Here is a 22,208-nt window from a genome sequence, read left to right on the forward strand (position 1 = left end):
TAGTGACTGAGTGAGGCACTTGCGAGAAACAGCCAATTTAATGCTCGGTCTTCATTGTGCACGCATGCACACACATCTTCTATGCAGCTTTGTCTTTTTTGATACATTCACATTCATTTTCCCTCTTTATGTCCTTGTTACTTGTTAGCAGTGAGACTGAATGATATTAGTATGTACGGTATGAAGAGTGGGTGCATAAGAGCAAAAACTGGTTATTTTTGCTCCGCTCTTCCAATACCCACCCATCTCTTAAGAAGCTAAATAAATTACCGTAATCAAATGTATGCATGTCTACTTCATGTTTTTGCAAGATGGATGTGTATGTAATATGAAAAAAATTCTGTTTTTATATGTTAAGTGACATGTTTATTAAGTGACTTAGGATAGGTTCATACCGCAGGTGTTAATACACGAATCCCAATTTTTTTCAAGTTTTCCGACTCAAGTGAGGCATTAACTTGACGGTCTGAACAGGAATAGTCGCATAAAGGGAGACCATTTCAAATCCGATCTGGGCCACATCTTTCCAGAATGTGGCTGCGGTCTTCCCAAATCGAAATTCATGCAGCAATTACATCTGCAAAAAGTGAGAGAAACGCCACTACGGTAACAATGGAGCAATGCATTAGCGTTAGCGCCTAGCTTGAACGTGGTTTTTAGGGAAGAGGGAGGCCATCAGGCAAACCGTCCATATGTGTGCCTCATGCGCCCACAGTGCGTGCATGCTATCAATCCATATAAACTTTAAATATAAGACTAAATGGCCATTATTTATATCTGTTATTTGCGTGCTCTTTTTGGAAATCAAAATATGATCACCCCTGAATGACGTTGAGCCAGCATGTGTACCCGTTTGTTTAATATTCCTTTGCATGCGGATCAGTTTGCTCAGCGCATCTCGGACTGCGAATTAGTGCACATGCGTGATACTTGAACGGGCTCAATTAGGCTACGTTCATACTACAGGTCTTAATGCACAAATCCGATTTTTTCGTGTTTTTCCGACTCGAGTGAGGCATTAACTTGACGGTCTGAACGTGACAAGTCGCATAGAACGGGACCATTTCAAATCCGATCTGGGTCACTTTCGTATGTGGTCTAAATCCGATCTGGGCCACATTTTTCCAGACTGTCGCGGCGGTCTGTACTGTCCAGTCCCGCAAATCGGATTTCATGCAGCAATTACGTCATCAAATAGCGAGAGAGTCGTTACCGTAGCGATGCACCTGTGCGTTATTAGCGCCTAGCTTGCAGTGAACACGGCTTTCGGGGAAGGCTGGGCTTCACAACAGTCATAAAAAATAAAAATGGGTTGAGGATAAGCCTGAGAATGCTCAGTTTTCTCTGTTACAAGTGAGCAATATTTCAACATTGCTTACACGGCCGAGAGAGAGTCGGGGCAAACTGCCCATATGTGTGTGACGTGCACGGACAGTGCGTGCATGCTATCGATCCATATAAACTTTGAATATAAGCCTAAACGGGGATTATTTATGTCTGTTATTTGTGTCCTCCTTTTGAAAAGCAAAACATGATATCCCTGGAATGACGGATGACGTGTGTCATTTGTTTTGATGCTTCTGCGCATGCGGGTCTTCTTGCTCTGCGCGTGTCGGACTGCGAATTAGTGCGCATGCGTAATACTTGAACGGTCTCAATGGATAAAAGCAGTCTGAACGGGCACGCCAAAAAAACGGATATGACAAAAAATCGGATTCGTGCATTAAGACCTGTAGTATGAACGTAGCCTTAGGGTTGTAACAAAATATCGAAACGGTGATATTTCGTGATACTTTGTATCCCAAAAGGTTATCGATATGCTCTTGCCAAGAATCGAGATATTTTAAAAAGGTGTCAATGTCTAAAAAAATAAAAAGGAACCAACAAGTTGCAACTAAAATCTTCCACGATAATAGTGTCTGTTAAATCTAAGGCTGCATTGACGGTGCTCAACGCCCAATCCATTTAGACTGGGAACGTTCGTTCATTCGAAACCAGAGCATTCACAGTCATTCTGTCCGATTTTCAGGGCATTTACAGGTCGCTTGCTGTTCATTTAAGGGTATTTACAGGTCATTTCCAGTTGAGTTTGAGTCACTGCCTATTCATTTGGGTGATTCCTGGGTCACTTCCTGTTCTGTAACTCAAAATATACAGGAAGTAACCCATAAAATACCCCAAAATAAACAGTAAGTAACTGAAAATCAACAGGTAAATGAGCTTGTATGGCCCAAACTTACCTCTTTGCCTGGCATTGGCTGCCACTGACGGCCATAGACGTTCAATGCGCAGCATTGTTCCTTGCGCAGCAACTATTTAACAAGTTAAACGATGATTGACGTATGAGGCGCATGTGAAGTCGTCTTCTGTGACAAAATCAAAGACAATCAACATCGTTAACTTTAAAAAGCGAGTGCCACAGTGACTAAGGAACAAAGAGCTGGGAGAGGGAGCAAGGAAGGCTGTGAGAGCTGAAGTTTGTGGGATTAAAAAAAAAAAAAAACTATCGCACATCCATGCAATGGGACTATTATGCATGCGCACATCGCGATGGCGATATTTAAACGATATCTCTGTCAGGCTTAATAGACGTTCAATCCGTTTGAAGTGGGAGGGATGGCAGCGAATGAAGGAATGTTCATTCGCTGCCACCCTCCCAGTTCAAATGGATTGGACGTCTACTAGTGATAAACTCATTCCAATTCACAGCAGAAGCTTGTTTTTCTGTCTATTAGTTGTTTTTAGAATATTCTAGAATGATTTCCTATCCAATGTATCGATAATCGTTGTATCGCCATATCGTCAGATCATCGATATCGTGAGCTTTGTATCGCAAATCCTATCGTATCGTGAGGTACCAAGAGGTTCCCACTCCTAGGCTCAATGGACAAGGCAGTCTGAACGGGCACGCCAAAAAAAAAAAAATATGACAACAACAACAACAAAATCGGAATCGTGCATTAAGACCTGCAGTATGAGTCTAGCCTTAGTGGCATTTTGTATCTGGTATACATAGTTGCACAGCCATTCACATACCCGCCATTCTAAAATTTGATCAAAATAACATAATACTTAATTGAGACTCAATTGCAGTATTTGGCTTACCAGATTTAGCTACAGAAAAAAGGGTGACGTATCAGTATGGTGCAATATAACTGCACTACACTCTCAAGTACTGTAGATATTAAGTGATGACTACTTCTCTAACAGTAAAAACTCTTCTGACGGATTAAATATAGTAGCTGCTGCGATGTTTGTTGATTTGATGTTAGAAAATGATACATAATGAAAGCCAGATAGACACTTTGGGATTAGTTCTACGAGAGACAGATTCACTGATATAGTGTAATGCAAACTTTACTACCGTCTCAGATGTTTTAGTGAATCTCTTCAGTCACAGACCAATGTACAGTAAATAAATCTAGCCGCACGTGGAAAGCCCCTTTCATAAATGAACGTAAATAAAGTCTCTTGCGATAAAGAGCTGAAACAACTGTTGAAATGTTATCCTGAGCTCTTATTTAATCTCCTGCCTTTTATACGCTGTATAATTAATATCCCTGATTCAAAAGTTATAAAACAATAGGCCCACACATGCTGTCCTTTGTAGATACAGTATAACAGAGTGCTAATTGAGGAACCTTCATAACTAAAGGTAAACTATTAAAACTTTTTTTTTTTTTTTTTTTTTTTTTTAAATCAACTAGAAGTTCAGGAATTTAAAAGCATTCCCCCTCAAACCTTGCCAAGCTTTCTATTTGACAGCCTGTAAAGATAAGTGTTCTCAAGCTTGCATGGCAGCCGGATGGCTTGTGTCTGAAGTGCAGTTAACGGGTCTTCAAATAAACCCATCAGCGGGTAAGACTTCACAAATTCAAAAGAAGCAGCGTTGGCACATGATGCAAGATGTACACTGGGCCAGCTAACGTGTCTCATTTTGGCTCCGCTTCTGAAATCTTTAGGCTTTAAAGCACAAATAAGTGCAATAGCAGAAAGTCAGATTTACTGGCTGGTTAGAAGATAAGAGTTATCTACAGATGTATTATCAGGGACATCTAAATTCATGTATCACACAGGGAAGTGTGAAAATGTGGCCAGGAGACTGATGCTTTGACTACTGTATGATGGAGAGGCAGTTGCCATGGTAGCGATGGACTTCAAGGCATCAGGTGCTTTAACTGCCTTGGAACTACCTCACTGAAATGTACAGCAGGGTGTTTTTGCCATTAATGTAATCACTGAGGCACATTTTCATCCAATCTCAGTTTTGTGTGGCATTTATGAGTAGGATTTTTACAAATGTGTATATGTTTAATAGGAATATTTATTGCATAATTGCTTTTCATTCATTTAAATGCGTTGTGCTCCAACAGTTCATTCGTAGAAGAGACAATTGATAAACAGAACAATCAGGACAAGACTGGAATTCAGGCCACTAAAGCACCAGGGTGCTAGTTGTCCCTTAGTGCTTCTTTACCTGTGTTTTGCAAGGCCAGTTAGGCAAGAACAATTTGAAAGAAAGAAAAAAAAGCAAATAGCATGCACCATTCTTATCCTTTGATGCATAAAAGTACCTGTATATTGTCAAACAAATAGACTATCTTCCCCAAAGGTTCAGTTCCCCATTCAGTGACAGTGCAGGCTTCCACTTCCTGAATGTGAACAATAGGATTTGTGGTAAAGAACATGGATGGATGAAACCTACAAGTGTATTTCATACAAATATTGACGGCAATTATGACCTTATTACGACAGACTACTTGTGTTCTTACTCATGACCGTGTAGGTTATATCTGTGTCACAAGAACAGAACTCTTCTGTTAACCATGGACCTCCTTTAATTTGTTGCTTCTTTCTTCTGAGGCGGCTTCCTAATGATATAAACTGACCAATTAGCTTTCCTCTGTGTCAATGCTTTAACAACAATATATGATCATTTTTCAAAATTATCAGGGAATCATTAATAATTAACATTGCACGAGGGCTATTTTCTAGCAAGATAACGATTGTTGTGACTCTTAGGGGCAGTTTACATGGTGACTCTCCGAGAAGACGAAAAATTTTTATGTTTGCATTTATATAGTTCCGTCTCCATTCGAACATTGCCGCAATTCCGCATGAAAACGATGTAGTATTCATGCCAGGCCCTAGGCGGCAGTGCAGATTTAGAAGGCGACAGCGAATGATGCACTTTGACCTCCTAAACCCAGAAGACAATAAGCCTGTCCACTACAAGCAATGGCATTTTCTTTGCTTCAAAAAGACACAAAAATGGAAACATTCAACATATTTGAATTAAAAATATTATGAAAACAGTGAATTAAAGCCGACGTTCCGCCATTTGCTGTTTTTAATGTTTAATAGCAACGCTGTGGACGCCCATGTGACGTGCGCGAGTGCTTACGTCATCGAAGCTAGGCGGTTTCCATGCATATGAATGCGCTGCGACCCCCGAAATCGAATTCTTCCACTTTGGAGGCAGGATTCAGAATTTTTCGTCTTTGCCTTTCGTCTTCGCCGACAACATATGCACGCGAGGCAATTCCGCTACTCAGTCATTGCGTCTTCATCTCGCAAAGTCGCCATGTAAACTGCCTTAGTTTTATTCACATATTTCACCATAATATGAGTTTTTAGAATCATTTGACATGACCCTAAACTTGATACATTTTCAACTAGTGCATAACTAAGATATTTATCAGTGGAACTACAGTTATAACCACATTTCATGTACCCTGTGACTGACTTGCAGTCTCAACCTCCTGCCCAAAGTTGGCTCACCTATGACCTTAGTGCTAAAGAATGGATATAAATGGACACACAGTAAAATAGGAGTGGGAACCTATTGGTACTTCATGATATGATACGATTTGCGATACAAAGCTAACGATAACGATGATCTGACGATATGGCGATACAACAATTATCGATACATTAGTCAGGAAATCATTCAAGGATATTCTACAAAAAACTAATTAACAGAAAAACAAGCTTCTAGTGTTAATTGGAATGAGTTTATCACTAGTAGACGTCCAATCCATTTGAACTGGGAGGGTGGCAGCGAATGAACGAATGTTCATTCGCTGCCATCCCTCCCACTTCAAACGGATTGAACGTCTATGGCCGTCAGTGACAGCCAACGCCAGGCAATTAGGTAATTTTTGGCCATTTAAGGTCTCACTGGAACAGCACCAAACAAAAGTTTCAGCCTAATCACCTTGTCCAATGCAGATTCTTGACTCTTGACAAGGTGATGATTCTGGAACCTTTGTTTGGTCAAAAGTTCCAGCCTCATCACCTTGTCCAATGCAGATTCTTGACTCTTGACAAGGTGATGATGCTGGAACTTTTGTTTGGTGCCGTTCCAGTGAGATTTACAAAGATGACTGCCTGAAGAAGACATCAAAATTCCCTCAGTCCTTGATGATATGGGGCTGCATGTCAGGCAAAGGCACTGGGGTGATGGCTGTGGTTAAATCTTCAATAAATGCACAAGTTTACATTGAAATTTTAGACAGCTTTCTTATCCCTTATATTGGAAATATGTTTGTCATTTTCCAAGATGACAATGCATCATGCCACAGACCTAAAATTGTTAAAGCATTCCTTGGAGAAAGACTCATCCAGTCAAATTCATGGCCTGCAAATAGCCCTTGACACCTTTATATCTCGATATCTCGATTCTTGGCAGGAGCATATCGATAACCTTTCGGGATACTAAGGGGCCGTTTACATGGTAACTCTCCGAGAATACGAAAAATTTCAAATTTGCATTTGCATCTCCATTCGAACAATGTCGCAATTCCGCATGAAAATGATGTAGTATGTAGCCAGGCCCTAGGGGGCAGTGCAGATTTATAGGGCGACAGAGAATGATGCACTTTGACCCCACCAAGCTCCCTCACCCCGGAAAAAAATATGCCCGCCCACTCGAAGCAATGGCATTTTTCTTTTCGTTCAAAAAGGCACAAAAATGAAACATTCAACATATTTAATTTAAAAATATTATTAAAACAGTAAATTAAAGCCGACATTCCGCCATATTTGCTGTTTTTAATGTTTAGTAGCAGTGCTGCGCACGCCCAATGTGACGCGTACGAGTGCTGACGTTAATGGCACAGTCTCGCGCCGCGGGAGCCTTTGATATGCATGCTGAGGCAGCCCCCCTCAATCCCCCGCAATCGGATTCTTCCACTTTGGAGGCAGGATTCTGAATTTTTCGTCTTCGTCGACACCATATGCACGCGAGGCGAGTCCGCTACTCAGTCATTGCATCTTTGTGTCGCAAAGTCGCCATGTAAACTGCCCTTAAGTATCATGATACAGGTATATCACCATTTCGATATTTTGTCACACCCCTACAGTAAAATGATTTTAGCTGAATTTTATCCACTAAATGGGTCAGCTCTTATCACAAGTACGGTGCAGTATACATTGTTCAAAGAAGCCATAACTTGTAAGATGCTTCATGAATTCAAATGGCTTGAATATTTTGTGTTGCTGTATTGTTGTATATATATATATATATATATATATATATATATATATGTTGTTGTTGTTGTTTTTTATCAGAACTCTTTAGTTCAACTGTTTGTTCTTGTTTTTTTAAATCTGTTTTCTTCTTTAGACTTCTCACCCTACCTCATCAACTTCATGTGTATAATCACCACTATACTGCCAGGGAGGTTAAAATAAGACTGCTATGCCGTAAAACCCCCAAAAGTTAGGTTAAATTACAAACATTAGTCAAAATGAATAGCTGACATAAAAACAAGTGTGACACGCTTCAGTTCTCTTTGATCAACCATCCCTCTCTTCTCACATATCCATCCACTCACCATCTTGCTCTATATGGTAATGCCTTTCACACCTGAGAGGAAACAAGAGGGCATGCGCACGCTCAATTTCTCTACCATTGTCTTTCACACGAACACACCCACACACAACCGCAGACACACAAAGCTGATATATAGTATTTCCTCACTGTGCCTCCCCAACACTATGAAGAGGCCATTAATGCTGATGGAGATATGTATGCAGCTCACATCTGTCACATGTTGCTGCCGTGGCAACACCAGCTGCTGTGGTTACAGTAGGCCTGCCACTGTGGTCTTTGGGGATTTGCCTATTACAGGGTAGTGAGTTACCTGTACGTATGGAGAGGCACATTTTTATATGATTGAAAGCTGGACATGAATGCTGCAATGCTGGTGTAGTCTCACCTGATAAACAGAGAAGATGGGAGATAAATATATTGGTTGTTTATTGCAGGTATTATTTGATCTGATTGGACTCCAAGTGGTTTGACCCCCCTTGTGTTTAGGAGCGGGCAAATGATCTACAAGTGAAGATATAGAAGTCAAACCTCTGTCTTACATTCCTTTCAAGGTCAGATCATCTCTTGATTGGATCGTTATTAAAAGGATTTGTGTGGGTTAGTGGTAAATGATTTCAAGGACATTTCAACCTCTACCGAGTAGTGTGAAGGGAAGGACTGTTGTTTGTTTTGCCACATATGTGTGATTACGAATAGGATTCACCAGTGCAGCAGATATAAAGTATTTGTGGGCGAAGTCATTATTTTTGGCAATTTTTCATTTATTTCATAAACCACTTATCATCATTAGGGTGGCGAGTGAGCTGGCGTGCAGCCCAGCTTGTACACCAACCCTTGAAAGGCCAGATCCGGTATACCAATCCCACTCGCATTCACACCTATGGATAATATAAACTATTAGAGCTATTTTTAAGAATATGGGAAGACTACCAGCAGGGTTTCCCCTACAGATTGAATATTGTGGCGCACCGCCACAACAAAATAAAAGCCGCCACGCCGTGCAAAAGAGATGCTTTATTTTTTTTATTTTATTTTTAAGGCCATTTCAAACTAACAGCAGCCGAATGTGAAGGGTTCAGCGGCAACCTATTCATGGTGTATTGTAATGTCCGTAACTATTAGGGGCCACCTTAAAAAGTGACGATCTGACTGGGAGCTGTGACGTAGAGGGAAGCAATAAGGAGATAGCGGTCGCATGTCGCGAAAGCCCGCCATTATTTTGTTATTCGTTTTCTTTATTATTGTTGCCACAATAAAGTGGCTAAGCCAATACTCTTGTCCCCCCCCCCCCCCCCCCCCCCCCAATCCGGGGCATTACTGTATTTCGGATCGGACTTTTCATCGAAAGTGAGCGGTGGACGGCCGAGCGGCGGGTCACAGTGCTGCTGCGCTAATGTGTCAACAACTCATTCAATAGCAGAAAATGCAGGGCTGTTACAGCGGACAGATATATGCAATTACGGCTGACGAAACCTTGATAAATGCGCTTTTTCCCCCAAGTTTCACGAGCTCTGGGACACTCGAAAAATGTCTCTCATACCTCTCCTTGCTAAGCTAAATGGTACCTCCGTGTGCGTTTGTGTGGAAAAGTAGTTCACGAACAAAAACACACAAAAAAAAAACTATTCACCTTCTTACCGAATCTAGTAAAACTCTTTACACGGCAATTAGAATTTCCCCCTACACCTTGAAATAGCTCCATTACAAGGACGTAGGTTTGGTCTCAATATTGGTGGGGACGCTATAACAGCATAACCTGCATGCACACATTTTGCTGGGAACAGGACATTAATAAAACCAAACTGATTGGGTGAACGGGGATCAGGGCTTAATTTCTCACCAATATGAAACTAATTAATTGATAAGCTAAATGATCAATGCAAAAATAAATCTGTATTGACTTGTACTAACTTTCACACTGCAAATTTATAACGTTTCAATCTGATGATTTTTCTTAAATCTATTTGAATATTTTTTTTCCGTCTTGTTTTGAGTGTTAAAGACTAGTTAACAGATTAATGGGTCAGATTATTCAATTTACTTTAGGTAAATATTAACATTTGTGCTTATTAAGCCCATACATCTAAAGGTTGGTCATTTTTCACCAAAATCAAGGGGGAAATAGATGTCAAATAATGTTTTAAACAATATCACTTCTTGAAAGAAGAACATTTCTGACGGGGAAAAAAAAGCTTTTTTTGAAGATTAAATATTTTCACTTTTTGCTTAAAATAAGAGTGTTGAGATTATTTTCACATAGCTGTTTTTTTTTTATTTCAAGAAATCTGAGTAAAATTTACTTGAAGCACTGGCTGATAATTTCACTTATTTCTAGTAGATTTACACTGAAAACAAGGGCTAGTCATCAGCCAATCAAAGGTGCGTTTGAGGGGGAAAATGGTGTCATTGTAAGTCTGAACGTAATGAAAGTAATTCGCTTAATAATGGTAGGGTCAATTCTATCCTTACAAAATATGTGAAGACAATCTAATTGACCTCTATAACTGAACTCATTATATAATGAAAATATGGTTGCGTAAAAGTTGGTGGGGACAATTTGAGCATCCTGAAAAGTTCCTAGTGTTATGTTCCTAACGTCCCTATCCAAACCTACGCCATTGGTCCATTAACAGAGTGACTAGTATTGTTATGTTAATGTATTACATTAAGGACTACGAGATGTAAGTAGTACTATTGCTACGAGACAAAAAAGTCGTATTATTACGTAGGGTAATGTAGCTGTAATCAGCTACGCATTTTACATACATGTACCGTAGCTGAGAGCTACGACATTAGCCTGGCGAATGAAATATTTCAAATAATCTTTGTTATGGTTTTTCTTGGGTAACAAAATGTGAGAAAAAAAATTAATTTGTCATGATATGACGCAATTTTGCCGTGGCACGACATGGTGAGGCGGTCCGACTCCGATGCAGCCCACCACCGCAGCTTCAAAAAATCTGAATTCTGTAAATTGTACATCCAAACTAAGCCTGTCGCAATATGCAATAATTCCATTTATCGCACGATGAATAAATATATAGGTGGTAATTTTTCCGCTGCGATTTATCGCCTCACGTGCATGCGCGCGTGCGGCAGACGTGCTGTTAAAAGTTCGGATTCCTTGTTACCAACTAAGCAAAATGCATCTTAGTACCAGGTCCAGCAAAAAATAGCGCCGGAGTCAATCGTTCCCATTATATCCTATTGTTCAACGTATACCGGCCGCGTCAGTGCTCCGGATTGACTGCGGACCATCTCCGGCGTGCCAGTGTTATTGACGTGTGGGCGCTCCCGTCAGGGGTGACATTTCACGCAGGGCGGCTATTTTTCGGCACAACACCGGAAATTTACAATGAAGTCTGCCAAAAGATTGTTACCGACTTGGCTGCAACAAGCAACCTCGATTTGACAACGGACAGCTGAATGGATATGATGAACTTTGAGTGGCAAATTAAGAGCGCTGTGCTTCAAACTCGTCCTGTTTAGGAAAGTCGATTGACATATGCTGGTGTTGTGCAGTAATGAGCAGACGTGACTGTGGCGTTTGCTTGCTTTTTTAATGCGCGCGCACACACTAGATATCATGAAATAGCAAACTAGATGTGCAACGTCCCATGCCATAGGCTACGCGAGCCCAGAGTGATTATGGGACACGTAGTCCATATACTGCATCGATGAATTATAAACTGAATGTAAGTTAAGAAGGCCAAATCAATCCATACCAGTGACTATAGATAATGCTGCAAATATTGTTTATTCAGTACGTGACACAGATGGATTTGGACCACAAATAGGATGTCTTGCTCATGTAATAAACCTAGCTGCTAAGAGAGCTGTAGCAATCAACAGTGTGCCCTGCCTCACTTTACAAACAGTAAAGATTGTTCTCAGCACTTTTAATACAAAATTTCTTCAGATCAGTAAGAAGTAAGCACATAAATATTATGCACTAAAATGCATGTTAATATGATGGCAATTTAATTTTTTCTCGTTAGCAGAAAAAAAAAAAAAAAATTAAAAAATTGTTTTTTTCAGAGCATTAAATGTATTGAATCGGATCGAAAATCGTGTAGTATTTTTGAATTTAAGAGTAAATATTTATCGCGTTTAAATGGGTGTACTTGATCTATTAATATATACTGTATTCTCACTGTGTTATTGTAAATTGTTTTTTTAAAAAAAAAAATTGGGGGGGGCGCAATAATATCGCATGTCGCAATAATTTATGAGATAAATTATCGCACACTAAAATTTGTTATCGCGACAGGCTTAATCCAAACTCCATTAAAAGAATTCAAACCCTGAACCTATTGACTGTGAACCAGATGCAACGCAAACATTTATTTAAATTTAAATTATGATTAACTAAAGAAAAAGTAGGTAGGGAAAAATTATGTTGATCCCTACTTAACTATCTTACACTCTACATGAGCTCAGGGTCTCGTGCCCCATCCTTGGACACGCACCAGTACGCATGGTATAATCAACATTGTAAGTGCTAGTATGTGTAGAATATTGCCATAAAAATTCAAAGTCAAGACTATGTCATCCGTGAAGTTGACAGCTCCCCCAGTAATTCTCTTTGAGGGGAGGGAATACGTACGAAAACATGGCCTATTATGGCTTTGTTTTTGCGTCCAAAATCGGAAGTGTATTTACTTCACTTTATAAACATACATTATTTTGACTTTCAGAAGATTTGAAACAGACACTGCCCGTTTAAAACACACGAATAGTGACCCATTTTCCTGAGCCGAACTCCACCGCACACACACAGATGAGTTTTTATGACTGGGGAGTGTGAATACGCAGACATACAGCAGTACAACCACATGGACACAAGCCCTAAGTGAGCACAGCTGTGCTGCCAGATGTGCGTCAGAGTCCTGCGGTCACTGCATTTTGATGCATCTAAAAACTGAAAACACATACACAGTACTGTTCCAAATCCCTCCTTCTATGCACTCTAGTGCTTGTATTGTGCGAAACAGCTTCATGACTGTGAATTTCTTATGAAAATATTTTTGGGAGTTTGTTTTTACAAGTGTGTATTAAAAAAGTTAAGCAGAAATTAAGTCCTATTTTATTGGTAAAATAGTAATGATGCAATGGTGACTAGCATCACACTCATGCCAAATGTATCTTTGTTTTTACTACACAAGCTACTGTAAAAACATTCATTATATAGCAATGCCTAGCTAATTAATTTCTATTCGCTTAACGGCAGGTCTTACGAGGTGGTAAAATCTTTTGAGTCACATGCTAACATATCGGGTGTCCTCAAACTTTGAAGTTTTGTGCAACTTTGAGGGTATATCGTACACCTAAGTCTTATTTTTTTTCATTTGAAAATTTGCTTGGGGTAACATAGCGTGTTGAAATTTCTGCCACTTTGTTTAGGGAATGATGCTACAACCACCATGCTTCACTGTAGCTGGCTCAAAAAAAATGTCTTGCTGTTGTTGGGCAGGAAACATTTTTTTCCAGGGACCATTTTTCACACTAATAGTAAAAAAATAATAATAATAATAGTTTGTCTTCGTCTCATTGTATAACACTTTCCCAAGTATCTGAACAGCACAAGTGAACAGACACACATACAGTAGTTGCAAAGTATTCAACAGTAAGCCTGTTGAAGGTCATCATTAGCATACTATTAGCAGCCTTATAACGATTGTGCACGCGCGCGCGTGTGTGTATGTGTGAAGCATGATCCCATCATGTATTCATATCAGTGAATGGTGTGCGAGGGGTTGCGTTACTCTGTGGGTGTCAGGAAGACCGGGCAGGCAGATTGTGTGGACCCAAATGCAGGGAAAAGTAAGCTGGGAGGCAGACCGGCAGTGCAAAATGATTTAATTAAGGCTAACAAAAAACAAAGTATCAACCAATAATGTGGGGATCCAAAAAACACAGAAACAAACAAAACTCAGGTCACTAACAAAAGGCTTGATATCAAAAACTTACGTCAAGGAACACAAGGACTTGGACGGAGAAAAACTTGAGAACACTGACAAGCACATGGGCATTGACATAGACTTTGATGATGATGCAACAAGGAGTGAAAAGAAACTGGGTGCTTATATACACGCACATGCAGACAAGGGGTAACGAGACAACAAGAAAAAGCTGGGTAATACAGGAGGACTCACTAGGAGCAGGTACAACAGGTGAAATCAATGGGTAATCACAGGGACAAGTCACACTAGGAAAAAACCAACACAAAACCTAACAGTGGGGTGGAGTAATGTACAGTGCTTGCCAAAAGTATTGGCACCTCTGCAATTCTATCAGATAATGCTCAATTTCTCCCAGAACATTATTGCAATTACAAATGTTTTGGCAGTAATATCTTGGTAACACTTTATAATAACTATCCGTTTTTCTAGTTAATAGATCATTAGTAAACCATTGATAAATGACTTATTGTTGATTTCTGAAGTATTTGTTAACAGTTTGTTAAGCATTTACAGGTTGTTCCAATATGGCTGACCCCATTCTAAATGCCTATGCTAGTTAATGGATCTTAATAAAACTATATACACTTTATGTTGAAGGTCATAAGTTTTATTGGTTAAATTTACAAAGAAAAGTACAAATATTTGTTGGTTCTGTGACAGATTTTCATAAATGTTTAATATGAACGCCACCTGCAAAAAGCCTTATCAAAATGCCTTTTCTTTTGAAGTGAATGGCAGTTCTTAACCTGAAACACAGTTTGTGTAGAAACGTTTCAAGTTTTTGTGTGTAACGTTTGGTATTTCTGTGTTTTTTAACCAATAAAACTTATGACCTTCAACATAAAGTGTATATCGTTTTATTAAGATCCATCAACTAGCATGGGCATTTAGAATGGGGTCAACCATATTGGAACACCCTGTAAATGCTTAACAAACTGTTAACAAATACTTGACAAATCAACAATAAATCATTTATCAACGGTTTACTAATGATCTATTAACTAGTAAAACGGATAGTTATTATAAAGTGTTACCAATGTCTTCATTTCTTTTGCTTGCAGTGAAAAAACAAAAGAGAATGGGGAAAAAAATTAAATCATTATCATTTTAGACAAAACTCCAAAAATGGGCCGGACAAAAGTATTGGCACCCTTTGAAAAACCATGTGATGCTTCTGTAATTTGTGTAATTAAGAGCTCGTGTTACTTACCTGTGGCACATAACGGGTGGTGGCAATAACGAAATCAAACTTGCAGTCGGTTAAAATGGATTAAAATTGACTTAACCTCTGCCCTGTGTCCTTGTGTGTGCCACATTGAGCATGGAGAAAGGAAGACCAAAGAACTCTGAGGACTTGAGAAGCAAAATTGTGAAGAAGCATGGGCAATCTCAAGGCTACAAGTCTATCTCTAAAGACCTGAATGTTCCTGTGTCTACCGTGGGCAGGGTCATCAATAAGTGTTAAGCCCATGGAACTGTGGCTAACCTCCCTAGATGTGGACGGAAAAGAAATATTGATGAGAGATTTCAACAAAATCTTGTGCAGATGGTGGATAAAGAACCTCGACTATCATCCAAACAAGTTCAGACTGTCCTGCAGTCCGAGGGTACAACAGTGTCAACCCGTACTATCCGTCAGCGTTTGAATAAAAAGGGACTCTATGGTATGATACCCAGGAAGACCCCACTTCTGACCCAGAGACAGAAAAAAGCCAGGCTGGAATGCGTCTGGCACTAGACTGCTTGACCGTGTGCATGGCATTATGAAGTCTAAAGACTACCAACAAATTTTGCAGCATAATGTAGGCCCCAGTGTGAGAAAGCTGGGTCTCCCTCAGAGGTCATGGGTCTTACAGCAGGACAATGACCCAAAACACACATCACAAATCACTAGAAAATGGCTTGAGAGAAAGCACCGGAGACTTCAAAAGTGGCAAGCGATGAGTCCAGACCTGAATCCTATAGAAAACCTGTGGAGAGATCTGAAAATGGCAGTTTGGAGAAGGCACCCTTCAAATCTCTGAGACCTGGAGCGGTTGGCCAAAGAAGAATGGTCTAAAATTCCAGCAGAGCATTGTAAGAAACTCATTGATGGGTACCGTAAGCTTTTGTCGGGAGTTATTTTGTCTAAAGGTTGTGCTACTAAGTATTAGGCTGAGCGTGCCAATACTTTTGTCCGGCCCATTTTTGGAGTTTTGTGTAAAATAATAATGATTGAATTTTTTCTTTCATTCTCTTTTGTGTTTTTTCATTGCAAGCAAAATAAATGAAGATATTACTACAAAAGCATTTGTAATTGCAATCATTTTCTGGAAGAAATTGAGCATTATTTGACAGAATTGCAGGGGTGCCAGTACTTTTGGCCAGCACTGAATGTGTCTATGTACTGTGGGAATAATGTGACGTCTAATGCTGAGAGAGCCAAAACATAAGATGAACACACACGTACACACGCAAGCACATTCTCAACACTAGCCTGCTGCATTGGCATTTTTGGTTAAGGAGAAAACTAATCCGAACACATTGCTTCACCGAGAATGTGACCTCAGCTTTTATCTGACCCATGGCACCTTCAACCTTCAATTCATTGTAAGAAAAAAAAGGTTTGGAACCACAGACACAGAAACAAACATGATATTTTCACCAGCTGATGAACTACACTAGAATACCTCCTATACAAATGTTTAGATGTCTATTGTCCATACATGTCCACTATCTATCCTCTCTTTTACATCTTAGACAATGAGTTTCTTCTACTCGATTTAGACTCTGGAGTTGAACATCCTTGAATCTACATTGAGGAAAACATTAACATAAAAACTATCGAAAGACAACAAAGCAAAGTGCTTACATCTTGTTCAACGGGGAAAAAAAATCAGTTTTATATGGATAAGTGTTTTGTGCACAAAAATAACAACAATTAATCCACTGTCTGTCTTTTAGTGGAATACAGTAATCATGCCAACAAGGTATAAATTCAATATGTTCATTAATGTTGTTACAGTTTACAGTGGTGTTACAACACAGCTCATATAAAGTGTTTGTAATGAATCTCATTAAATTGTGCAAATGTACATTAAGTGCAAAGTTCTTCATGTGGAGCAACTAAAGCTTGTTTAATTTATTCCCTAACCAATTACAACCGCACATTTTAACCACACTGAGAAAAATAGCAGTAATCAGACCCAAAAACCCATCTTGACAAATACAATTCTCATTAGTAGTCTCCCCACCAACAGTTTATATTAAGTCTGACGGTTTTCCGGTTTCCAACTGTCACTGTCTTAACAAGCTCACACACTCTTCATCACTGACTGCTACTTCCTCTCTGACCCCCCATTTCTACACTTTATTGGCCCCACAATGATGCATAAAACATGCTTATAGGTCGCCAATTAACTTCAAGCCTGATGTGTGACCCTGCTGTATTCCTAACAGGGACCCAGTCAGTGGTAGAAGAACACCTAAAGGCAAAAATGATGCCATTGGAAACCCAGTAAATCAGTGTAATTGCAATTCTTCCATGTACAGTACATGTGTAATAAACTGATTTTATACAAGGAGGCATGCAGTGACACATAACTAATTCGGATAACTGGGAAGGTTGGTTGGTAGCAGCAGCTTGGAATTAGGAGCTCTTCTGTGTAAGAAAACAGTACTATCCAGTGCTCCTGCAGCAAACTGCGATCTGATCTTTTAAATCCTTCAGTGATTATTCGTTTAATAAGAATTTCATTGTTTCGGCACATTGATAGTTGACTGTCTTCAAGTCCTATGTTCAATATTTTATTGATGATTTAAAGATTTTTATAAAGGTAAAGAATCAAAAGGACATTTGACTGATTGCATAATGATGTGAAAGGGAAAGTAATGATGTTTAGAAACCGTAAAGATAATTCAGAATTACATGTAATGATAGATGGGGTCCCAATCGGTAATGTGAATGAAATAACATTTTTAGGAGTTATTATTGATTGTAAATTATCATGGAAAGCCCACGTCACATATATCAAAACCAAAATCTCCAAAAGCCCCTCACTAGTGAAGTCAAGTGAAATCATACCTTGATGGTAATGCACTCCACACTTTATACCAGGGGTCCCGAATCGCAGGGCCGCGGACCGGCTACCGGGCCACACAGAAATAATAATTTATTAACGACTGCATTCTGGCCGAATGAACTTTGGCCTGTGCCTCTTAACACACCAATATCCCTATCTACTCTAAATATCATACTACAGGATATAATGTCATCATAGAAATCCATTGATTGGACTGCTAGTAGTACATCTTGTTTTGTATATCTATGTGCACTTGTCCTCCATAATAACGTATGATGTAGGGCGGGCGCATCACATTTGTTCCCGGAAATAATTAGCCCCCACACTATAATGACTGAAAAACAGGCGTCTTTGGACAGATTTTTTACGGGGAAAAGGGCACCTGACGAGCCAGAAGATGAGCCTACAACCTCGAAGAAAACAAAATGTACGCTACTTCCCAATCACTAAAGGCCCACGAACTGCGAAGGCGTGGATTCGTGACCCGTTTGTGAATAAACCGAGTGATTCGAGCATGTCTGTGCAACAGGAAGATCAGCTTGTAGAGATCGCAAATGACAGCGACCTTAAAAGTACATTTGAGACAACATCTCTACCGAGGTTCTGGATTAAAGTTATTCCGGAATATCCTGACATCGCTACGAGAGCACTGAAAACCGTGCTACAATTTCCAACATCGTACCTTTGTGAAGGGGGCTTCTCTCACTCTCCCATCACACCTAGATGGGACCATCTTGTCTCAACGAAACAAGCTCAGGCCTCCCACTGATTCAGCGGGTGAGTTATATTTTCCCTGCACTTAACACAACGGAGCTAAAAACAAATGTTATTTTATATTTTCTGTATTTTTCTGCCGCACTATGCCGGTGTTCTGACAAATTTTGCATGAGCGTAACGTAAAAAATGCCTGCGAATGCAGCGATTCCAAAGTAAACACTAAAAAATTTCTTTAAAGAAAGGAATATTAACTTACGTTTGATCATGAACAGACATGTAGAAAAGTTCTCCTCAGACACATCCTGCCATGTTAGTTGCACACAACAACTGCACGCCGCTCTCTCACTTAACGACTTCGCTGTATCATTAAGCATTAATTTATTTTTATTTATTTTCGTATTGCACATGTATATTTATGATGTAACTAGTTTTTTTTAGCACCGTTGGATTACATTGAGAGTCCAACTGAATATAAATGAGGGCTTTTTAACTGCCACAAAAGCTCTGGGAGCAAAATTTTATAAGGGTGCAAAATGTGACAGAACACTGGTCCGTGAAAAAAAGACCCAAATCACACCGGTCCGTAGTGTAAAAAAGCTTGGGGACCCCTGCTCTATACTGTTCCCTGGTGCTCCCATATTTCACATATTGTATTGAAGTGTGGGGAAACGGTTACAAATCTACCATTAATCCATTAGTCATGTTTTTGTGTGTCTCTATGTTGAGTGAAACTTGGAACAATTTAGACAATCACTTCAAGCGTTGTCAAAATATCCAAACATTTAAGTTGTTTTATAAAAATATGCTCTGGTCACAGCATGATTATATTTACTGACAATGTGTGTTGCTGTTTTTGTAGAATTGGTGCATGGAAATTATTAATGTGCCAACTCTGAATATCTTTGGTTTAGTTGGTTGTCTATTGGTTTAGTTTTGTTTGTTTTCTCTCTCTCTCTCTCTCTCTCTCTCTCTCTCTCTCTCTCTCTCGCTCTCTCGCTCTCTCTTTCATTGTGTGGACTTAAAAGTCGAAAGACAGGAGTATCCCAAAAAATAAGAATGCTGGACGACGAGATCAAGGGTGCTGCAAGCTTTTCTTTTTCCCATTCCCCTTCGAGTGCAAATAATTCTTTTGAACAATACTGTATTTCTTTTTTTGTTTTTTTGGTGCATGCCCAAAATAAAAATAAAAAATTATCATCATCATATCACAGTTGGCTTGTGAGAGTTGCTGGTCAGAATGTTAGCAAGGCAGAGAGGTGCTATTTTGCGTGAAAAATATGTTGTCAGTCCTCTGTATGCTATCCACCTAACAGATCATGTTCATTATTCTTTTCAACACATTTCCCATGCAAAATAGCACTGGTAACCTCCTTCACATTGACGAATACAATACTTTCTGCCTTAATGCTAAAACTCAAACCCCCAGCAACTCCCACAATGCAGCACGCCACTTTTGACTTGCCATTATGCTACCGGTCAATTTACTGCAATTTCTTCGATTAACCTTACTATTACAGTGAAACTACTTATTAAAATTGACACGTTTATAGCCCCATTTGAACAAAGTTGTTTGTTAGAATGTACATTATGTCAATAACTTCTCATATTCTAAATAATGCAACGAGAAAAACATTGTGTGGGGATGACTGTGTGAAAATGATCAACATATGTGGTGATCAATGTGTGCAGTGTATCATTAATCAAGTCCCAGCCATCATAATGCACCAATTGAGAGTCCTTGCACTGCTGAATTTCAAATTGATTGCATGGATTAACCACAGGGGAATTAAATATATATATAGAGGTTGTCAAGAAAATAGGAAAAGGCATCAAATCCATAACGATTCATATTTGCTCTAAATACTCTTTGTCTTTAAGTAACCCATAGTGTTAAACCCCACAATTCGAGAAAGTCATATACAATAAAGGGTGCTAATGGTTTTACTGTAGAGGTTATGTGATCAATGAGCTAAAATGGGAAATTTCAGCATAGAAAAATCCACCTAGTCTTGTCTGTGTTTGTGATGGATGAACGCTTCCCATTTAATAATAATCTGAGAGCAAACAGCTGGTTTGGTCTCCCTTTCTTGAGCAGATGGTTCGTGAATCTTGGACAAATAAGCGCATGCTCTTGATTTATGAGAACAATAACCCAGATTACAATGCTACACCTAAGGCAAGGTAATGATGAGAGGCCCAATATTTCATCGGTAAGCACATTAATAAAAGCCACTGTCCAAACATCATAGATGATGAAAAGCAAGAAGGGCAACACATATGCTATACTGTACGTACCTTACTGGAGTAAGGTCCCGGGATAAGCAATTTTAAAGCTTGTCTTTTCAGCTCTGTCAGCCTTGTGTTGCAGTTCTCACACCAAATCCCTCTTTCACTCCCAGGAGAACTTCCACTGCCTGAGGCCGGGGAGCCAGTCCCAAAACCCGGAGAACCGCCAAGAGAACCTGGAGATCCCGTGCAAATCCCTGGAGAGATGGTCCCTGGTGATCCAGAGAGGGATCCTGGTGAGGAGATCCCCGAGCCAGGAGAAGGGGTGCCCGTAGAGCTGGGCATGGAGCCAGCACCCTCAGGTGCAGGACGAGAGTTGGACCGTGTCGTTTCCTCATAAGCCTTGCGGTACCACGTGTCCGGTAAAATGGATGTGGATTTGGTGGGGGAAGTGTCAGGCATCTGTGGGACATTTAACAAAGAAGAGGGGTCATTTATCATCTTAAAGCACCCATATTTGTAGAGAATTACATATTAAAAATGTAACATTGTAATGATTTCAGTTGATATTGTCGAATCATGAATAGTCTGATCACTTTTAAATTGCAAATGAGTTAGGTTTATAAGTACAGATAGTATTGTTCGCAACTTGGTTAATTAATACATTAAACCACGTTATTTAACTTAATTAGATTTAACATACAGTGGAAGCTCTGAGGTCGAACAATTCATTCTGGGATTCTGGTTAAACGGTTATTCTCCATTTTTTTCGGATTTTAGCTGTTCCCTAAATTAATTAGACATAATCTTCCACTGTCAAACAGCTGCTATCATGAAACAACTCCGTAATTAGCAACCAGTGTGCCGCAGCACTGCTAATATCTCGTGAGACTGATCATTAGGAGTCAGGCAGGAAAATATACAAAATCACTTAATTTACACTTATTTAAACTTATTTAACAGACATACTGTATACTGTATATTTGTTCAACTAGAGTTTCTATGTCATTGTCATACATACTGTATAGTGGTGGGTGGAACAGCTGAATGCCCTTTTATTAAATGGCAGAAAATACAATAATAATCCACCTGTAGCCATTTATAGAATAGAATGACCCTCTGCTGGCACGGTGGATGCCAGGTCAGCATGTTGCCTCACAGTTCTAAAAGCTTCAATCCTGGGCTCTGGTCTTGCTGTGTGCAGTTTGCATGTTTATTATTTGGTTTATTTATAATGAACACTGTAAATTACATGAATGTTGTTTTTATAACACAAATATAATAGGTGCCTTGTTTTGGTTTTCTCTGGGTACTTGTTTCCTGCTACCATTTGTTCAAAAATCATGTTATGTGACATATATCAACTCTCTAGAACAGGGGTGTCCAAACTTTTTGCAAAGGGGG

At 39.5% G+C, this 22,208-nt stretch overlaps 1 protein-coding gene across 4 annotated transcripts in view; it reads right to left on the reverse strand.

Moving 5' to 3' along the window:
- kif26ba (kinesin family member 26Ba) overlaps positions 1 to 22,208 on the reverse strand; it is a 160,689-nt gene that overhangs the window by 132,481 nt on the left and 6,000 nt on the right. For all 4 annotated transcript variants that reach the window (XM_057851369.1, XM_057851370.1, XM_057851368.1 and 1 more), the window contains exon 2: positions 20,874 to 21,266. In XM_057851369.1, the coding sequence (XP_057707352.1) occupies positions 20,874 to 21,266 (393 nt within the window). The remainder of the gene's footprint in view (positions 1 to 20,873; positions 21,267 to 22,208) is intronic.

The sequence above is a fragment of the Corythoichthys intestinalis genome, chromosome 1 (assembly GCF_030265065.1).
Source record: "Corythoichthys intestinalis isolate RoL2023-P3 chromosome 1, ASM3026506v1, whole genome shotgun sequence".
Classification (NCBI taxonomy): domain Eukaryota; kingdom Metazoa; phylum Chordata; class Actinopteri; order Syngnathiformes; family Syngnathidae; genus Corythoichthys; species Corythoichthys intestinalis.